This window comes from Triturus cristatus, chromosome 5_2 (assembly GCF_964204655.1).
Source record: "Triturus cristatus chromosome 5_2, aTriCri1.1, whole genome shotgun sequence".
Taxonomy (NCBI): domain Eukaryota; kingdom Metazoa; phylum Chordata; class Amphibia; order Caudata; family Salamandridae; genus Triturus; species Triturus cristatus.
The window spans coordinates 403,431,099-403,453,821 of record NC_140588.1 but is presented as its reverse complement, the minus strand read 5'-3'; the positions used below and the strand labels follow the sequence as shown (position 1 = coordinate 403,453,821).

Below are 22,723 nucleotides of genomic sequence, written 5' to 3'. Positions count from 1 at the left end.
GGTCCTGTCGGTAACTCCTCCATTCTAAGTACTCTAGGCAGTGTTGCAGCTTTGTCTCCATTCCCAGTAGTAATTCCCAAATTTTAGTCCTCTAGGCAGTGCTGCAGCTGCGTCTCTGTACATACATGCACTACACTCCAAACTAAAACTCATAGGTAAAAAACATGGTCATTTACAACGCCAATGGCTTTAACTCTCAAAAATGCGTGACTGTTTGCATTGCAAATGCTTGTTGTTATTTGGTGAAAATCCTTTTGGTAGTTTTTAAGAAATTTAAGTTGAAAAGAATAGAGAAATCTCTGGCGGTGGATATTTCGTAGGGATTTCACGGTTAATCCTGAATGCGTGTACCAACCGGGGTGCTCTGATTGGCTGGATGCAACCTGAACAGAAAGTTGCGGCTGCCATTTTATTTATCAGGAATGATTCCTAGAGCGGAACATTTCGGTGAAAGCTAACATTAGGGGTCAGGGTAAAGATACTCTGACTCCATGTTTGAGAAATGGAGGTGTAAGTAACACAAGTTATGTGTCCAAAATTTATTTTTTAATTGTACGCGATATTCGCAACAACTCCGCGACCCTCATCACAGTTCCCCGTGTACTGTCATGGAGACATCTAAACTATTGCATTGCCTTTGCGAATACTAGGGAGAATATAAAACAAAAAGTATTTATATCTTTATATACACCCTCGCCGGCCACAGTCACAGACTCATGTACCTACTACATTTCCACTGAGACACTAATGCACTCACTCAAAGACTCTCTCAGAGACCCATATGTGTACTCACATAAGCATTCAGATGCTCTTGCACCCACTCACAGATGCAGTCAGAGACTCATGCACCTACTCACAGATTTATTTTGTATTTATTTATTGGGTTTGTATAGCGCCTGAATCACCCCTTAAGGGGTATCTCTGCGCTTGCGGACATACAGGAGAAAGCTAGAGTGGCCATGATTGTAAAACAGAGCAGTTTTCAGAGACTGTCTGAACTGACGGTGGTCCGGGCATTGCCTCAGCGAGGTGGGAAGCTGATTCCAATAGCGGGGAGCAAGATGTGAAAAAGCTTTACCGCCGGTCCTTGACTTCTTGACCCGAGGAACCACCAGCAGTAATATGGAGCCAGAGCGGAGATCCCTAGACGGAGTGTAGCTATTAAATTTCTCTGTGTGGTAAACTGGACTGTTACCATATACTGCCTTATGAACAAATATACATAGTCAGAGACTTATACACCCAGTTACAGACCCACTCACAGACTCATACACCCACTCACAAACCCACTCAGACACTAACTCACCCACTCACAGACCCACTGAGAGTCTTATGATTACACTCACACATGCACTGAGAGTTTTATACACCCACTCAAGTACTTATGCACCCACTCATATATCCAGTCACAAACTGATATATCCTCTCACATACCCACTCAGACAGCCCTATACCCATTAACATTCCAACTCAGAAACTCATACACCCACTCACATACCCACTCAGACACTTTTGCACCCAGGCAGAAACTCACTGAGAAACTTATTTACCTACTCACATATGCACTCAGAGACTTATACCCTCACTCAGATACCTACTCAAACACTCATGTGCCAACTAACATAAGCACTTAAAGACTCATACATTCACTTACATACCAACTCAGACACTCATACACCCACTCAGACACGGTTGCCTCCTCTCATAGTCTTAGTAAGAGACTCGTACATACTCATATACCCATTCAAAGATTTATATACCCAGGTAGAGACTCACTCAGAGACTTGTGCACCTACTCATGTATCCATACAGAGACTCATGTCATGAATGATGTAATATGTGACGTCATAAGCAATGCATTGCAGGGGCGTGAGTTATAGTTAGCTCAGGTTACTATACCTGCTGAATTTCTCTGGTTTTGTACAAGTGAAATGTCAGCCTAACTATAACGTCCCTGTAACCTTTGTTTATACCAGAGAATTTCTAAGGATTTATCCTAACTATAATGTCCCTGTAACCTTTGTTTTTTTCAGTGACTATATATATATATATATATATCTATATTATAACAACTTCTGGGTAACAGAAATACTGCCCGGCGCTACAGTCTCAGTTACTGGTCCCCACCAGTATGGTGATTTTAACACATAAATAACTTATCTGAGAGGTTTAACAGTAAACAATAAAGATTCCTGTACAAATTCCGTGTATCTTCCTTTCTCTTTTGAACCTTTTGTTGAGTCAATTAATACAGCAATACAGCCAAGAGCAACAGCCTGTTTTCATTTTTTGAAAAAACTACATTCGAAATGCATTTTCCTTGTTTGTGACAGCCACAGATTTCGCAATTGCGTCGGTGGTCACGAATACAGCATTTTTTTTACAAAGTGTTAAACACAGATATAGACATGTTTTACAAAAAGTTTGAGTCTAGCTGTTTAGTAAGATATTCATTTAACGTTCTCCTCCTTGGTATTTATTTATCAAAAATACTACATCTAAAATGCATTTTCCTTGTTCATGGTGACACCGGATGTTGCAATGATGTCGGTAGTCGTGAACACCGTATGTTTTTGACAAAGTGTAAAACACATATATAGACATATTTACATGAATGCATTTGTCAAAAAGAGCAGTTCCCAAATATAAATTTCCATTTTTGTGGTGACTCAGGATGTTGCGACAACGCCGGTACTCGTGAATAGCACTTGACTTCCAAATAAAAGAAATTTCATTGGTTTATACAGTTTCCTTTATGAAATAGAGTACACACCCACTTCTCCCTTCTTGAACTTTCCAGGTACTGGTTAGTTTATTATAGGAGCTGTCCCAAACTGATTTTCAACATTGTGCTAATTGTTTGCTTTTTTGGCTATGTTTTACAAAAGTAAAATGGCATTAGAATAACCACAGGAAGACCCTCAACTGTTTGAAGTTATTGAACAGCAGAAGGACTCAGCTGCACATGAACAATCTTCCAATGATGAACCATCAATGAAGAAACAAAGCATAGCTTGGGATTTTTTCACTATTCCATCTAGTGAATTGAAGACAACAGATAAATTGATGAGGTGCAGTGTTAGAAATGGGGGTCTCTAGTTGGCAGAGGTAGGTACCTTTGTCCAAATAGGGACCCTTGCTTCTAGTCAGGGTAAAGGGATACACTCCTAAAATAACCCCTGCTCACCCCTGGTAGCTTGGCACGAGCAGTCAGGCAGTGTGTAAAGCATTTGTGAACACATACAGCAACACAGTGAAAACACTACAAATGGACACCACACCAGTTTAGAAAAATAAGTAATCTTTATCTAAACCAAAACAAGACCAAATGACAAAAATCCACAATCCAGTATTAACAATAAGGCTTTCAAATGGGAGAAATAGTTCAGTTCAATTCAAGTTATAAATGCAACACTTTCCTCAAAAGTACCCTAGATGCGCCGCACAAAGCAAACAAAATGGCCGCATGGAAGGTGACGCATCTGTTCCTTACACTCAGGGAAGGTGATGCGTCTGTTCCTTACTGCAGCGCAGAGAGGTGATGCGTCCATTCCTTACTGCGTGGGGAGTTGATGCGTCTGTTTCTTACTGCAGCCCCCAATGATGCAACAGTCTTGGCGCCTCGATGCGATTTGTCGATCCGGTATGATGCATGGCTTTGTGCAGCAGCACAGCAGGCTTGCGTCGGAATAGGTGCGGCGATCTCGGACTTCGGAGATCGTTACACCCAATGCGTCGTGCGGCAATTTCTCAAGCCACGGCAGGCGCAGCGACGGTTTCTTCGGCGATGCGTCGGAAAACAAGTGCGGATGCATCACGCTTCTTCGGTGTTGCGTCGAGCTCCCAGCGACAAACAGTCTCCAGAGGTCCTAAACAGCAGCAGGCACCTCTTTGCAAGTTGGAATTCCCAGCAAGGAAATTCAGGGGAGTTGGTGGTGAAGTCTTTGTGTCCCTGAGACTTCAGAACAGGAGGCAAGCTCAGTTTCAAGCCCTTGGAGATCTTCCTCAAGTTGGCAAAGCAAACAGCAAAGTCCTTTTCTCCTTTCCTTGGCAGCAAGCAGCCACTGCAGGCCTACCCCAGACAGCAAACAGCACATGGGCAGTATTCCTCCTCAGCTTATCTGGCTTTTCTCCTCGGCAAAGGTTTCCTCTTGTGTTCCCAGAAGTGATCTAAAAGTCTGGGGTCTTGGCCCCTGTTTTTATACACAAAAATCCTTTGTTCTCTGAAGGCAGAGAGTGTCTGAACCCAGCCAAAACCAGTTCTGTGGGGCACTTTGCAAGTGCAAAATAACCTCCATTGTCAGTGTGGGTCCTGGCCCACACACACCACAGGGGGCAGAGCCGTCATTGTGGAAGGCAGGCACAGCCCTGTTCATGTGAAGGTGCTACTCCTCCCACCACTCCAAATGCAGACCAGGCCTATTCAGCCCAGCCCTGACTCATCAGACTTCTGGAGCCACTGCCCCTCTCCAGCCCCTGTCATCCAAAAGCCTAATGTGTTAAAAAGGGAAGGTTTAGGGACTGGCAAGTGTGTGCACTTGCCAAATCGACATGGCAGTCCCAGACTGCACACAGGCTCTGCAATGGCAGGCCAGAGTTACATTTTATTTTGAAAGCATGGAAGGTGCACCAGGGAAAGAGTCCAAACGCTATTAAGGAAGTCCTTTAAGTTTGTTTTATTTCTTACCGTGAAACATGCAGTCGAAAATCATCCAACGCGTTTCGTTCTTTACAAAAGAACTTCTTCAGAGCAGTAATTGGTAATTGGCAGTTATCCTGTCGAGATTTAATCACAGAGGTATAGTAACCTGATCCCTACTGGAAACCCCTCAATACGGGTTCCAGGGCATAAAAGGCAGCTGCAATGGTCAGTATTGCTAGTTAGCCGTAGTCCCGTTGAAATCAAATAGTGGAGGTATAATAATCCAATCGCAACTGAAAAACCCCTCAATAAAGGTTCCAGAGTATAAGTGGCAGTTTACAACGGTCTAAAGTGGTCGTCTTTAAAGGAGGTGTAACACTCTGTAGGCTTACCGGCCATCGACATCCCCTAGACCTTACTGAACGTTTGGGCTGAAATCCATCCACTGGAACCTTGACTGTGGGGCCTCCAGATGGGATTGCCTGGGATACTTCTTTTTGCAATAGACTGTGGAATAATCCTTTATGGGTAGTGCCTAGGTGATTGGATGAGTGCATTGGTAGTACCTGGGTGATTGGATAAGTGCATGAATAGTGCCTGGGTAATTGTATGACTGCATGAGTAGTGCTTGGGTGATTGGATGAGTGTATGGATAGTACCAGGGTGATTGGATGAGTGCATAGGTAGCACTTAGGTGACTGCATAGGCAATCCCTAAGTGATTGGATGAGTGCGTGAGTACTTCATGGGTGACTGGATGAGTGCAAAAGTAGTACCTGGGTAATTGGATTACTGCACGAGTAGTGCCTGGTTGATTGGATGAGTGCATGGGTAGTGCCTGGGTGATTGAATGAGTGCATGGATAGTTCCTGGGTATTTGGATGAGTGCATAGGTATTGTTTGGGTGATTTGTTTAGTATATGGGTACTAACTGGGACATTACATGAGTTCAAGTGTACTTTCTGGATGATGGAATGAGTAGAATGAGTAGTGACTTGATTAATCCAACACTAGATTAGTGATTTGACACATGTAATATATACTGATCTGCAATAACTGGGAAAACATATAAACAAGCGTAAATGTATTAGGATTTCATTGTCATCATTAGGCAACTAAAATAAGATACAATATTTTCTCTCAAAAACTTTAATGCAAAATAATAAAATTATTTACTGTTTTTTACTGTTTTCAGCTTTCATACTAATTCCCTCTCAACAGTGGTCTGTATAAAGCATCATCATCAAACAGTAGGGAAAAACAATAAATGGATTTAAAAAAACAAATGAGCACTGTACATCATTACAGATATGTAATAGTGTGCATTCCACTCACAAGTTTGTTAATAGTGGCTTACTGATTGGTTACAACCGTAATGAAAGCAACTATATGTTAAAACTGTTTCTGATATTTTTAGATCTGGTACAAAATTTCCAACAATTACGAAGCAGTCTTCATTTTTGGATATCCTTTTGCAAATGTCATCGCTGCTAGGCCAAATGATGTCTAAACTGTTCTTGGTCCATGTACGAAAAAAACATAACACACAGTTCTATGTAGCAGTTGCTGTAGCAGAAACAAAAGGGGTAATTTTTGTAGTGGTTAAGTGACTTCTTAGATACCTACACGCGTGGATACATGCCGGCACGGATGTCCCCCATGTCATCCTGGAGCTCCTGTTCGCAGACCCACTCCCCTTGCCTGCGGTTGTTTTCCAACCAGTGGACTGCTCTGTGGGGCGACTGGACTCCCTCAAGGCCACGACACATGCCTGGCAGGCGTTAATGAGGGCGCACGACTGTGCGCTTTTGTACTCCCCTAGGCTGCCGGTGGAATGTGCAATTTGGCTCCCCCCGCTGCGGGAGAGGGGAGTGGTTCAGGCACTAGGTGCTTTGGGCATTGCACGGATGGAGGATTTATTCACGGACGGGGTTGCCAAAACATGGGACCAGCTCGGGCTGGCTCAATCTACTCCCATGCTCCTGCAGCGCTTTCAGTTCCATAGGGTTCGTAGAGCTCTCGCCGTCGCCCTGGGCCCGGGCATGGCAGAGCCCCCGGAGATTCCGGAACTTACCTATATTATCAAAACGGTGGCGCCGCCCAAATTGATCTCGAATCTTAAAAGAATAGGAGACCGGCAAACGGCGCACCAGTACACCACGGCGCGGCTAGCCTGGCAGGGGGACCTGCAGTTGGAGATCACAGACGAGATGTGGAGGTATTGCTGCGTCAGCACCAAGACGATATTGCTCAACGGCCGTCACAGATTAGTGCACTTTAAGTACTTACAGAGGGTGTATTATACCCCGGAAAGATTGCATAGGTATGGGATCAGGCCAACAGCAGAGTGTGAGCGATGCCATTTCCCGGTGGCAGACTTTATGCATATGGCTTGGCACTGCCCGGGAATTGCTAAGTTTTGGGCTGAGGTGTTCATGGAGTTGAGCCAGGTCTTGGGCACTGAGATTATGCCCAACCCATCCTTGGCGCTGCTGGGGTATTCCCGGCCCCTTCCGTTGGCGTTGCGACGCTTAGTAGACATGGCGTTGCTGATCGCTAGAAGGGTCGTTGCAATTTGCTGGATGAGGGGGCCTCTCCCCACCAAGAAACGGTGGGCCAGTGATATGCTGTATTGCAGTACACAGGCTGAGACGTATAGTGAACTGCTGCCGCCTAAAAGTCGCCCCAAGAATTTCTGGGGGTTGTACAGAACGTATCTGACGGCTGAGGCCCCTGTACCAGCTGGCGGGGGGGGTGCACAGGGGGAGGAGCTTGATGCACGTACTCTTGCGAGTGCGCCCCGGTTTCTGATCCGGACTATGGGTTAATGCGTGGGAGAGTGGCTCTGGCTCGCGAGATGGGATGGTCGAATGTCCGAGGGGCCTGTGGGCGGGCCTATAGTGGACCCCACGGGGTCCTCGGGGCGGGGGCATCGGGAGAGTAAATGAGCAGTATAGAGTGTCATGCTGACTGATAGTGGTAGAGTGCTGCGGCTGGCTGGGAAGGGTCGACGTGACTGTGGACACGCGCAGGCAGGGAAGGACGACCAGAGGAGACAGTGATCATGCGCTGGGAGGGTGGGGGGGCGGTGGTAGGAGATACGATTGGACTTTACGGGAGCGGGGCCGGGCCTGCTAGCTCAAGCTGTCAGGGTATGCTTTCCCGATATACCTGCATGCTACTATATAGGCTGGGAGTGGCGTAGTTGAAATACGCAGTCAGGCGCATGAGGATCTTTTTGGTACTCATTGGGTAATTGTGACGCCGCCGGTCCTCCGGGATGTCGGCTGACTGGCTGTGTAAGAGACATTGGGGAGACCCGCCCGTTTGGCGGAGCCCTGTTATCGTTGAGTGATTTGCGGGCAGCTGGCCCTGTGTATCTCCTTCATGCAAATAAAGGTTTTTGAAATTTAAAAAAAAAAAAAAAAAAGTGACTTCTTAGATGCAACTTAAAGTTGATTGTATTATAGTACTTCCATTTAGTTTTTACCTGTAGTAACAGAATGTAGTCCTGTGAAGTTGTATGAATTAATTCCCCATAGTTAGAAAGAGCCTTTCATTTCAAACAGTTTGCTGTAGACAATACATATAATCCATACACCTATCAACACAATACCACATTCTGTTTTCCTAAATTGTCCTTAGAACTTCGGTTCTAGAAATAGCTGATATGAGTTTGGGAATTTTTAGGTAATCTAGATTTGAATGACATTTGTATATCTGAAAGAAACATGTAGTTATAGATTCCTACCTTAGAATTACCCCCAGGCGTCAGACTGGATCCGGAAAGTTTTCGTCTGCAGTACCCCTGTGTGTCGGAAGGTGACATCGTGCGGATCCGCATCCGTCGTTGGCGTCGTGGTCACTGATATGACGTTGCGGCAGCTACTTAGACGCTGCCCTTGCGCGCTGACGTCCATTCTTTCTTTTTCCACGCCAGCAAGCGCAGATCTGGGAACAGCAAGCACCCCCTTTGAGACGGGATCCTGTTTGGAACATGCAGCTACCAGCTGCCATTGACCAGATCTCACAGAAGAATACGATCGCGGAAGGAGGGTAAACCCAACTGGAGCCCCTCTAGATCTACCAACCCTGACAGAGCTCGCTCCTGTGGCCCTGAGTGTTCCCTATATAGTCAAGAGGCCCCCACCTTGGGTCCTGTGTCACAGCTAGACGAGACTTCTGACACCGCAACTCAGCCGTGAGGCCCGAAGTTGGAACTGTGTCATTGAAGGGGATGCCCAGTGGCTTTGCACGCTAAGGAAGTGGTAACATGATATGTATTCTTAGCAATCCTTAATTATTTTTGATCTATCCTGCGTAGGAGGAGGACTCACAACATTGCTTAGCCCATACATATTGTAATGGTTAGTGTTCCACAGGGGTTTAGGGCGACAGATACTACAAGGGAGAAGTGTATGGTAGAGCAGTTGGGGAAGAGGGTTTGTTTTCCATCAATTATGTTTTTGTTGTTGTAGTTTTAAGCCGCTTCATGTATGCAACAACTTACTTATATACCGCCATTCTCTTCAGGGTCTGCTTCTTACACACTAAAGGGCCCGCACTTTCCATGTTGGCCCCGGAACACCGACGCCCTATGGGTATCTGTTCAGTACCAACAGATAACCTTTATAATGCCATTTATGATTATGTTATGGAACGTTAATGGTCTTCGGACCACATTAAATGGACAGCCATCTTGCACCCTGTAAGTGGCTTATGCCTGCGATGCTGATGCACCAGGAAACACACTTACTATGCACCCAATACCCTCTTCTGAGGAGATTCGGATAAGACTGCATATACCATGTGGTGCTCACACGGGGATCCCGGGGACTGGCAATATTCCTCCATAAAACATTCCCACTGGTGGTGACTTCTACTGTGTTGCAAGCACAGAATCGGTTTGTGGTGATTGAGGGTCCCCTTGAAGGCCAACAATATAACTTACCTCAGTGTGTACATACCACCCCTGATGCCTGCCCCAGTGCAAAAGGCATGGGTTAGAGTCATCCTGGCTTTTCCCATGGGATCACTATAATGAGAGAGGACTTTAATGCCTTCCTGGACCCCACTCTCAACTCCTCTAATACACCAAGAGTAAACCGAGTATCCAGAGCGAAGCAGCTTGGGGCATGGATGGACTCCCTGGGGCTATGTGACACATGGAGGGTTTGGCACCCCAGAGATCGAGAGTATACATACACCTCAGCTGCTCACCATACATTCTCATGCATAGACCACCTGCTCCCGATGTCCTTCATTCGACAGAGGCTAGGATCCTTCCGCAGGGAATCTCTGATCATTCACCTGTAGTGGCTCAGTTCGGGAGGGAGAAAGCTGCCCGCCACCCAGTCTGGCACCTTAACGCTTGGAGCTTGACTGAAACTTCATATTCTGCATATTTGTTGACTGAACTACTGCCATACATTGATCACAATAAGGGTACAATTCCTTCTCCCAGGACTCTGTGAGCAGCCGGGAAAGCCACAATTAGAGGCTTGGCGTTGGGTTCTCTTAGACACCAAGAAAAAGTAAAACTTAGTCAAATTACCATGCTTGACCATCAGATACTTTACCTAAAGCGTCACATTTTAAGCAACCCCTCAGAAACCCTTGACCATCATCTCCGTATTTCAGGGGCATTCTCATGACACATTTCGCTTGAGGAAGCCAGGCACTGCCAGAGAGCATCAATGTAACAGGTATTTGAGTGGGGAGATAAAAGTAGGAAATTACTTTATTGGTTGGCCACCAGGGAGATGGTGTCCAGGCTTGTCCTCGAAATGCTGACCGATCTGACATTCTCCTGCAGGAGTCGACAGAAATTCTATCCATTTTTTTCAGAGTACTATCAGGCGCTATACACTTTTCAACCCTGGCCACAGGCAGAGCAAAATCAGCCCATGCTTAACAATAATCCTTTTGCCGAAACTCCCTTTGGCTTTCCATTTAAACTTCGAGGAGCCTCTCTCACTTCAGGAGATAGTTGAGGCCATCACTAAAATGAAACCTAGTAAAACACAGGGATAAAGGTTTTCCCATAGAGTTTTACTATAAATTTCGGCAGCAGCTGGGCCCCCACCTCTTTACCTTTTAAGCAGATGTGGTAGACACAGTGAGGTTTCCTGCTGGACTTGACGTTGCCATAATAGTGTTCCTCCCTAAGGTGGGATAGCCACCCATCCAATGCTCCTCTTATCCACTTATCGTCCAATTCCTAATTAATGTAGAGATAAAAATGTATGCTAAAATACTGGCCAACAGCTCTCCGTGTCCTCATCCACCTGGACCCATGCACCTTGATGCCTGCCCAAGGTAACAGGCATTGCATAGGCTGTGTGCATGTGGCCCTGGCCTACACTTTGACTCCAGAGATCCTTGTGTCTTCTTGTTAATACATTGTGATAAGGCCTTTGGTTCTCTTGAATAGTCTTTGTTGTTTGAGGTCCTGGAGAGGATGGGGGTGGCCCCAAATTCAGAACTTATGTTCTACAGCTATACAATGCCCCCACAACTCAAGTACAGGTGAACAACACAATGTCGATTACCTTTACAATTTGCAGAGGTATAAAGCAGGGATGCCCCCTGTCTACGCTCCTCTTTGCCCCAACTATTGAGCCCTGGGCTTGTCTCTTCCATTGTGATGCATGGGTTCAGGGGTGGCAGTGGCACGACCTTATGGAGGGTAGGATCGCTTGGTATGCAGATGATGCTGTCCTCGTTTTAGGTAAACCCAACGTCTTGGACCCTCTTCTTAGAAATACTCAACTTGTACAGAGCAGCTTCGGACCTCCGAGTGAAATGGCACAAATAATTTTTGGTTCCCATCCATGGCGATCAAAGTGTAGTCACCTGGCACCCATCTCTCTCTTTCCGGAGGTTGAGGTTTCAGTACCTGTTCATAATGCTCCAAATCCTTAGCTCACTTGGAGTCTTAATCTCACAACACTTATTACTAACAAGAAATGTGACTTTCAGAGAAGGGAGTGACTACCGCTTAATTTACTGAGCAAAGTGTCTATATTTAAAATGATGGTCCTGGCCAGATTTCTCTATTCTATTCAACACTTCGCCTTTGATGAACCCAATAGCTTGTTCCAAAAAATGAATGCCCGTTATTTTGTTAATGCTGCCAGGGGCCCACCATTAAGGTAGTCTTTTAGCATCTGAGACCCCCGGGACAGCTTTTTCACTCACACACTTTTCACCTTCACTGCACACTCACTGCACACAACCTGCTCCGCTGTAATCAGGCGTCAAAGCACACCTAAGGTACACTCAGTACCTTGGGTGGGACCCGATGATAAACTAGGTTGGTGGGTGAGGGTCTTTTTTAAAGAAAACAAATGTTTTTCCATTCAAAATAATACACATGGAGCTTCTACCCTGTAGCTAGTTCCCTTTGATCTTTACACACATATATATGGCATGATAAACTACTGTATAGAGCCACATAAATAATCCTGCGTTATACATGTCATTTACATTCAGCATGATACATTTTATGGAGCATTACATACCCCAGAAAAGATACCGTGTTGTACAGTACTCCATGGACATGCCCAACCTGTATACATACATTCGCAGTGTCATCATACATTAGCAGTGTAATTATTAGTGTTAATTCATGTAGTACAGAGTACGGAGAGTTGTCTGGCAATCTCCTCAGACTCATTAAGACCCTGTTTGACAGAGTCAAGGAGATATATCCATTTACATTCACGTAAGTTTAGTGTAGCTGTCAGATCTCCCCCTCTAGGATTGGGTAGAGAATTTTCTCTAGCACCCACCATTTAAGGCTGTCTATTTGGTGTCCCATTTCACTGAAATGGTCAACTAGTGGTGCTCCCTGTACCTTGCAATGTATCCTAGAGCAATGTTGAAGGATTCTTGTCTTGACTTTCTGTTTCGTTTGCCCCACATAAACCTTATTGCATTGGCACATGATGGTGTATATTACGTCTTTCGAATTGCAGTTTGTGTTATGCAGGAGATGAAATTGTTTCTACTCTACCGTCATGTCACAGGCTTTGCCGTGTCCACATCTAAAGTGACATTGCAAGGGTGGTAGCATCAATTGCGTACGAATGCCAGCATTGGTTTTTACCTTGAGATAAGAGCTAACTACGTGGTCTCTGACGTTCCTTCCTCTTTTAGAAGCAAAAAGTGGTGGTTCTGTGGTGCCTATATCATCAGTTATCAGTGACCAGTTTCAATTAATGATTTTCTTAATCTCATTGCTCCTGTTCCCAAATGTTAAGACACATACCGCTCGATCAGTAGTGGTTCTTTTATCTTGGTTGACCTGTAGGAGTGTCTCTTGTGGCATTACCATGCCATTTTGCGTGCTTTTCTCAAAAGGCCTCTTCAGTAGCCCGTTCTCTTAATCTGTTGATAAGTAAGTCTGATTCCTTAAAGAAATCATCCCTACTTGCATAGTTTCTACGAAACCTAAGGAACTGCCCATAGGGAAGATTATCTCGCCAGTTCCTTGGGTGATGACTGGAGTATCCCAAGAGCGTGTTATGCTTCAGGGGTTTCCTGAATAACGTTGTGTACAAGACATTGGACTCAGTCCTAATCTTTAGGTCTAAAAAATCAATCTGATCTGAACTAAAGGTCACGGTAAACTGTATGTCACTCAACCTGTTATTAAGCCATACATAAAAGTCTTGTCGAGGCTGTGTGCCACTTGTCCAGACCATCAGGATATCGTCGATATATCTCTTCCATAGAGAAATACTCTCTATGAAAGGATTATCAGAACTGTAGATAAATTGTCCTCATAGCTATCCATGTTTTTTGTCATTGCTATTTCGAGAAGATTTATGATAACATCTGTGGTACATTGTGAGGTCTAGCCCTTTGTTCCAGTGTCAAATGAGCTATCTCTAAGGCATCCCATTGTGGAATGCTAGTGTAAAGGGAGGAGATGTCTAGAGTGACCACTAGTTGCTTTTAATTATCAAAAGGTAGGCCCTCTACCAAATTAATGACTTCCATTGAGTCCCTCTGAAAAGAGTTAGTTTTTGGTACCCAAGGTTGGAGAAATATGTCCATATAGCAACATAGCGGTTCCAAAACAGATCAACAACCCGATACTATCGGTCTACCCGGTGGTTTGTCTTGATATTTATGTACCTAGGGGAGAGTGTAAAATTTAGGAATAGGAGGTTCTTTTTGGTTCAAGTAGGCAAATTCATGTTCACTCAAATACCCTTCGTCAAGCCCTCTAATGGTAAGGTCATGTATCAATTTGGCCACATCCTTGGTAGGGTCCCCCTGTATCTTTCTGTAGCTATCCACAACCTAAAGTTTTGATAATATTTCATCAACATAGTCTTCTCTGTTCTGTACCACAATGGCACCCTCCTTATCAGCTGGCTTGATAAGCAAGTCAGTATTCTATCTTAATGACTCAAGACTGCTCTTTTCATCTTTGGTGATATTGTGTTTAATATACCTTTTTTCTTCAAATACTTTGAGAACATCTCTCAAAACTACTTGTTCAAAAGCAAGAATCTTGCTAGACATAAGATGTGTCCGGTGTGAAAGTAGATGGTATGCGAAGTGATGTAACTGAACTATTACCACCTTCTTACTGGGCTTGGGGTTTTGTAAAAGTAATGTCATAATCTTATTTTTCTGAAAAAACAATGCAACTCGATCTTTGTATTGAAACTGCTAGATGTAGCAGTGGGTACTAAAACTTTAGCCCTTTCAGAGGATAGATGTTTCCGCTGGAGACAAATCGTATTTAGAGAGATTGATAATCGAATTATCAAGCTCCATATTTCTTATAGCAATCAATTCTGTGGGTTGGATATTCAAAGGGGTGGTTGTAACTGAAGCCATCTCCCCTGTCTCATTATTAATGGGTACTGTTACCACCTGTAGGTTTGTCTCCTCATCCGTATTTCCCCAAATCTCACCGCTTTCCTGTTTCTCCCCCTGCTCCTGTTCCATTTACTGTTCTGACCTCTGTCTTATTGCTAACTCTGAGGAAGAGCCGCACCCCTGGGGGTTGACCATAGAGCATCCCCTTAAAAAAGGACCTGAGGTTAGGTCTTGGTAATTAGTCCCCTGCTGGTTAGGACCCTGATAGTTGGGACCCTGGAAGGTGGGTCCTTGGTAACCTTGCTGCCTGTTGGAACTACAAAAAAACCCCAAAAAACTACAGTGGTTCCGTAGGGTGTAAGACTGATTACTTCACACTAGTATATACTATTTTAATAGTATAACTCAATTTAGACACCAAAGGGACACATGCGAACAATACTTCATATATGTCAAATTCAATCAGAATATTTATTTTAATTAAATTTCTCAGGCTGTCAAAAATAAATAGTGATATATAGTACAGTGAAATAAGTGCTTAGTGACTGTGGTGAAGTGAATGTATTATATACAAGTGCAGATAAAGTATATACAAATATTCACAATGGGTTTACAATTTAACATGAGAAGGGGTCAGAACAAGTGTGATCAATGTCTCCGGTAGAGGGCAAGAATGCTCATTATTCAAAACCAAGAGACTTGATATTGCTGAGCCAACGTATAACGCCGACGTTTCGACCCTGACGACAGCCTATTTCATAGATGTCATGACGGGTCTTCCTCAAGGCTAGAGAGTAGGTATAGACAGCCCAAAATGAGATCTGAATTCCTCAAATGAAACTCTTCCTTTCGAGTGTGATGAGTATCTAATGTGAATCAGGGACCAACGTGATCCTTAGATGCGTTGTGGACGAAGTCTTTCTAAAGTCAGGGAACTATATGAATTATCCCTTTTTCCAGAGGCGTGCGATTTCTAATTGTACATCCTCCGTAGATGGCTTGTTCGTAGTCACTATACCCACCGCTAGAGTATGAGGATTCTGAAAACGCTTTGAACTTGCGACCACCCTATCTACCTTTATCTTTGTAGTGACCTTGGTTAATTAGCTGATAGTATTCTTCTGTTGTGTATGGATAAGTAACTTTCTTATCATATGTCCTTATATCCTTAGCAAGTTTGTCTAATTTCCTGGTTTGTGTGTCAGTGTTAAATTCAATTATTCTTTTGTCTAATCTCTCAGGAGCCTCTTTAGCATTGGTTAGGGCCCTGTCTTCTATGATTTCTTTCCGTAATTCCTCAATTTCTTTTGATAGTTTCTAAATGTATTCAAGGGCTGTCTCCACTCCCAGCACTGTCCAGTGCGGGGAGCACAGTTATTTGCCACAAAACTAAAGTTTTCACGAAACTTCAGGATATTTATGAAAATTGCAGGTTCATTCTTCACCTGGAGGCCAACAGGGATAATGTTGGCCTGGAGATATTTGGTAAGCAAATGACCATGCAATGTAGTTCAAACCAGTTTCTTTTCCAATCTTTCAAGTTTGTTCAACTTCTCATTAAGTGTGTTGTCAAATGGGATGTTGGCAGCTCCCAGAAAGGAACTGTCGTCCTGACCTTGAATTAGTCTGGCTATATACTCTTCACTGTATGCAAGTGTGTCTGACATTGCATATACAAGTTATTTACTCAGTTTTGATGAGGACAACCCTCGCAGACCAGCGTCTGCTCATGTAGATTGTTAATCTCAATGGGGTATAACAGTATCGTTTAGAGCCTGGGGATAGGTACAGTATAGGAACAGTGGTGCTGCAACATGAAAAAAAACTTTAACGTTTATGTCCCTCTTTCTAGATGGGATTCACAACATATGTGTAAGCAGCACATAACTGATAGAGCAACAATTTTGATTCATCAAATCTTTTTTTGTATTTGAAAAACTGATAGGTTAAACAAAATTACTAATTGACAATATGTGACATACACAACAAAATACACAAATATATATTGTAGATTGTATCTATGGATTGCACTTTTCGTTAGATAAAAAGTTTTCAAATTGGTTCTAAAGTATACCGGTGTATTGTTCCTGTAGTAAATATGTGTGTCAGTAATTGATACATTTAGCTCATAAATCCATAGATTATATGGATGTTGAATATTCCCTACCTGATATTAATGATGTATCAGGAAATATGCTTCAATTGTCCAGGCTAATTCATGTAGTTGGAGGCTCAGTCGCTCATCCTAAATCAGTGATGGAATTAAATACAATTGTAAATCATGGTCGGCCGGTCATACTCAAAAAGAACCAACCACCGTAACTGCATGCTCAGTCAGGTCTGTTGCGACTAAACGGATGACTCCGATAGAGTGTGATTGTACTTACATAATAATACACCCACGTGTGTGTTGAAACCAAATGCGAGAAAATTATTATATAGACCGAGACGCATTAGGTGTGGGGATAGATAGAAGATTATAATCTTCCAAAGGTGAAGGTACCGCCACCGTGTGGTATAAAAATCAGAGTAAAGCCAACTCACCTCCGGCTCACTGGCTCGGACAAACCAGCAAATAATCCTTATTGCTCTAATCAAACAACGCGTCTCGAGATAGACTTGGACCAGCCTAGGTTCTATCCATACCGTCCATCATTTCCTTTGGTATTTGCTTTGTTCGCCATAAGTTGGCAGGGTATGCTCAGACGTGAGTCCCTTGCTCACTTTGCCACTGGATTCAAGCAAGCCTGGCTGAAGACGGCTTAAATGCCAGAAACCGGTCCTAGGAAGCTTGTTTCCGGTCCAGGGAAAACATGGCTTGGCAGTTCGGGCTGGACTGTTCCCATGAGGCACAGGGTCAGACTGATTTGCATATGGCCATGTCTGAACTGGGGTGGCAGAGTGAGCTAAAGAACAGGGATGGATTAAACCCAGATCAGTTGACTGGGGGTGAGTGCTTGCAATGTTCAACACTCCGTCCATCATTTCCTTTGGTATTTGCTCTATCCATACCCACACACGTCAGGTTAAACCTCCATATCGGTTGCGAAAAATTAAGAAAAGTTGAGAAAAATTAGGAAAAATGGGAGTAAGTATGTCCCATCCGCTTAATGAAAAGAAGTCACGTAAGAGAAAAACAAGGTTCTATCTCGGATGACGTGACTTACCTCCGACAAGGATGCTCAGAGTGTGCAGAGGACAAGGTTTGAGCCTCTGTGTCTCCGCGTTACTTATAGAAAACCGACGCGCCTGGCTTCCGCGTGCACATAAGCTCGTTTGGAATGCATTGCCGGGACGCGTTGCTTTTCGAGACGAGGACGTAGTCTGTTCCTGAATGTGAAACACCGAGCCTCGTTCTCGACGATCCTCCAAGAAAGGCTGATAAACAGGCAGGCGTAAACCTCACCCGTAGCGAGAAAGGATCTCTCCTTCCTCTATCATGATTAAGTACAGTGTATATTTCCAAAGCTGATGTGAATTATGGACAATGGTAAAGGTCCATAAAGTCTATACCAGCGTGAATAGTATGAAAAACAGTCCACAAAAATAAATCAGATGACTCTTCCCGTGGGCAAGGTTGTGGCATCTCAGGAGAAGTGTCATACCATACCTGTAGATACGTAGTCCACGTTCAAACAATGGAGGATTGATGACGGGTACAAAACTAACCGCATAAAGGTAACCAGATCAGGTATAACCTTCTGTCCCTTAATACCATGGACATCCAGATGGCAGAAGTCTGTACTAAAATGTGCATGACCCGGCGATGGATTATATAAAATATTTAATTGTAAATCTTCAAAGTTACATGTCTAATGGGCAGAGTGTTATGCACCTCAAGAGAAGTGTCGGACCATACGCGCAAACTCGTGGTCTGTGACAAAGATTGGTTTGTGTATTGCTCTATAACTGTAACCTGGATGGGACACACACTGGATAGGGGATAGCCACTTCAAAGGATGCTCTTTTATTCATTGAGAGGTCACAAAGAAGGGGTTTGGGCACATTTCAGTAAGGCAATGGGGTTCATAATAGAAGCATAAAGAGTAGGGCTGAAGCCTTGTGCTAACCTTTTGATACACTTGTGATCACTGTCAACAAGGAGCAAACTTTAGTCACTCTCATAACCTGTATTGTGGGTGTTAGGTTTGGAGTCACTCCTGCAGTGACACCCTGCTTTCAAGAGGAAAAGAGAGCAGAGGAGTGGGTACTTCAACAGAAGCAGAACCCCCAACATAAACTTCAAAGACTCAGACTCTTAATCACAGTTAGTATCTGCCAAGCAGCCAGACGGGCTGTGTGAGGAGGGGAAGCTTTTCAAAACTTCTGCTTGTGACCAGGAATGAGGGCCAAGGCCTTCAAGTCTCCCTGCTGGGTAAGGGGACATTACCCAGTAAATTCAAGACTACCTGACCTGGAGCCTGGGGCACCTGCACCTTTCTTTATGCTAATACCAGAGTGCCCTGTGAGAAAGAGGGAATGTGGCGGGAGCGAGGTCCAATGAAGAGCCCTGCCGATTGTCGCCCTTTGTGAGGTGTGTGGAGGTGACTGCTGCATCGTTCAGGTCGTTGCCTGTGTGCAGGATTAAGTTGATGATCCTTGTATGCCAGAGAAAGGCTGCCATGAATTGAGACGTGTGCATCACTGCACAAATTGTGTTTCAACCCTATGTAATGTGGAGCTGGCGACCCTATATGCCAGGAGAGGCCACCATGAGAAGATTGCTGTGCTGTTAGGGCCATAGCCCTTGTGAGCCATGACCCTGTATGCCTGGAGGACCGTCACTGAGGATTTTGGTGTGCCGAATAGGCTGGAGCTCATGTACTGGGAGGTTACTGTCCCCGTAAGTCCGAGGGGGACACTAGGAGCAACAAGATATGCAACCTGATCGACACCCCTCTGTCAGAGACAAGAGGCTGCTGTGGGAAGTCACCTGTACACTGTCATCAAGGAGAGGCACCTGCTTCACGATCATCATCGCATCATCTCCTCGTCACTGTGGAAGAGATCAAGCACTTACAATGAGAGAAGGAGCCACTAGGTACCTCTGTTCGATTCTGTGGCGTGACTGCATGTGAGGAACCCTGTACCCACTGAGTGCAGCCCGCCTCGGCCATGTGCGTCCAACTCACTTGATTGAGCTGCTGCTTCTCTGAGCACCTGTGGGTGGGATGCGCTCAAGAACTCTGGATGCTCCAAGCATGCAGGTGTGGGTAAGACTGATTGCCGGCCAGTCGGCCCCAGGGGACCTTGCCTGCTAGTTGGCGCTGAAACACTATTGACTTTAAGATAGAGTCAGAGTGCACTGTTGAGACTGTAAATATAGTGGTGGTAACCCTGGATACTGTGAATGGGGTTCTAACGTTGTCCATCCATCACATCGAACAGCAAGCCCTACAATGGAACTTGAAGTCCCAGCACCAGTGGAAGCAGCTCAAGATCTTTTTTGGTGGATGATTGACCAGAAGAGTTCATGTAACAACCAAGTACCTCTAGGCCTTGAAAAAAGTTGTATTGTCTTCCCCGATCCTCTCTGGAGAACTTAAGTCTGTCCGAGAGTTCTTGCAACAACCAAGTGCCATGAGCAGCAAGGCACCAGAAGAAGCTGGATCCCCATTTGCAATCCATACTTGAGGAAAGCTAATGGGGCAGAGGACAGCAGCAGGAGCACACAGGCCAACACCAAAAGCTAAGTATTCACTGGGAAGGAAGCACCAGATATTTGGTTGTTGGGGTTGTGTCTGGACCCAAGGAAGTCTGGAATACCGCAGCCCTCAGACAGCCTCTGTGATTAGTACCAGCACTGTTTTAGCTCACCGACAGCTGTGCCGTGAATGTCCACCGCTCACTAACCATTCCGGCTAGGGTGAAAACCCTGCTTACTAGGCTCCTGGGCACCGTGACGCACTCCCTGTGAGCAGTAATGTACTGCTGAGACACCTGACTCATATAGACACCGCCCGTGGCTTGAACTGTTGGACAATGCATTAGGTGCTCTCCAGGAGAGAGCGAGTAGAAGGGGAAGCCAGAACTGTGCCTTTTAGTAAAGAGGAGATAACCTTACCAGGTTCCTGTTGCAGCTGATTACCCACTGGACACCAGAACCCATATGAACTACTGCGGAGAGAGACCTGAAGGATAAGAAGGGGAAATAGTACACAAAGTAGCCTACAGGGTTGTCCCACAGGGGTAATTTAGACAGTATATACTAAAAAGTAATTATACTGTCTGTCTTTCATTTCTTGTGTCTAAGCCATTTATGTACATTATTATGCTGTGTGTGAATTCTAAATAAAGTGCTACTTTTCACAAGACTAACTATTGGCTTTGTTACTGATACCTGTTACTTTATTCAGTACTGAGTCACTAACCTCACACCACTTCCTTGAGTAAGCCTTTGATGGCTAAACTTCACTAGCATGATTATCATATGTTAAGGGTGTGTACTTGGTGCGAATATATACTTTTACTACGCCGTTTTTACACCGCAATACCATCACAACACGGTCATTACATCGACCACGTTGTTACCACGCATTGCCATTACAACGCAAGTCGTTACAACGACTTGAGCTAGATGGCGCGCTGGGTTTAGGAATAGTATAATTTACTATTCCAACTCCAGTGTGTGCAACACTAAGGAAGGTGTTGGAATAGTAAATCATACTATTCCTTAGTCTAGTGCGCCATCTAGCGCAAGTCGTTGTAACGGCTTGCGTTGTAATGGCACTGCGTGGTAACAACGCGGTCGATGTAACAACCGCGTTGTGATGGTATTGTGGTGTAAAAACCGCGTAGTAAAGGTTGTTTCCCACTTGGTGCTCATTTTGGGTCGAATAGTAGGGTTAATCCCCAGGAAACAAGTGGTGAATGACTTGGATTGAAATAATCTCAGCCCAGTAAACCTTGGTTGCTCTGGGAGTCCTGAAAAAGTTTCCACAAACGTCTAAGAATATAATTATGCATTTATAATGCATGTATGATTTTTTTAATTACATTAAGCTGGCGATACAGCTATAGTTGTCTCTAGGCTAGACCTAAAAATACAGTGAACAAAACTTGGATTTGGAAGATCACGTCTATGGAGTTGCATACAATATCCAGCTTATGTTCTTTTTTTCTTCCTTCATTAGACAGCAGCAATGTCGTGATTACACCCACGGGAACACTTATTGTCAGACACTTCAAAGAAGAAATGAGTGGAACGTACACTTGTACCTTGCATTATTCAACTGCTGTAAAACAATACGAAAAAAAGTTTATCCTCAAGTATATTATTTATGGTAAGACATCAACATTTCTAACACTGGTACGTGTTTGTTTTTAAAAGATTTGTTTAAGTTCCATGTTTTACCTTAAGAAAATTTTGTCCGCAAATGTTATATGGTGGTCATTTTTTATAACTGAATACATGCTGAAATAACCTGATCTATTTTGATTAGAGTTTGATTTAGCTTTCTGAAACAAATTATGTGCCCCACTGCTATTTTTTCTTAGCAGTAAATAATTGCGTTTGGAAACTGGCTATTCATGCTGTTAACTCTCAATGAGAGACATACTTAACATATAGATGTGTTGATGGGTAACAGTGAGTATAGGATGCTTTTTAATGAGAGGTTCAGAGTGATATCAAATAGACAGAATTAAGCTCGAGTTTACCCATCTACAATTTTACGTTATGTATGGCTCACCCAAATAGTCTCATGTTGTTGGTAACTCTTATGTAAGGGTAGAGTCTGTGGGGAGCCATGCACGCCATGGCCTAACCTGCTTCTTCCCCCTGCTCTTTGTTCCACCAGGTGTCCTGCCACCCACCTACCGCCCTCTGGAAATTAAGCACATCTTTATAGCTGCAGTACTGTCACCCCTCCACACGATGCTCAGCATTACCATCTCACACAAAATATTCAAATGAAACAGTCCTCACATCCTACCACCCACCCTCTCCATTTACCACCCTCCCCCTAAATTTGGAAAAGAAACCGGTGCCCTTTCTCCCTCTCCACCCTCTGTTCAATCTACTACTCCCCCACCCAAACATATACAAAAAATGACACCCGGTTTCCTACCACCTACCACACTCAGTAGCTTCTGCCCTGCACACACAGACACACAATAATCCTCTCCAGTAGCAGCTGCTACCAATCAGGAGTGGTGAGGCGGGGTAGGAGGGCGGTTAAGGGGGTGGGTAGGAATTGAAGAGAGAATAAAAAGAACACTTACCTTGGCCGGCCGCCACCTC

At 44.3% G+C, this 22,723-nt stretch overlaps 1 protein-coding gene across 1 annotated transcript in view; it reads left to right on the top strand.

Annotated features, from left to right (window-relative positions):
* ZPBP (zona pellucida binding protein) overlaps positions 1–22,723 on the top strand; it is a 759,369-nt gene that overhangs the window by 370,644 nt on the left and 366,002 nt on the right. Inside the window, exon 4 of the mRNA XM_085606618.1 lies at positions 21,615–21,764. Coding sequence (XP_085462744.1) covers positions 21,615–21,764 — 150 coding nt within the window. The remainder of the gene's footprint in view (positions 1–21,614; positions 21,765–22,723) is intronic.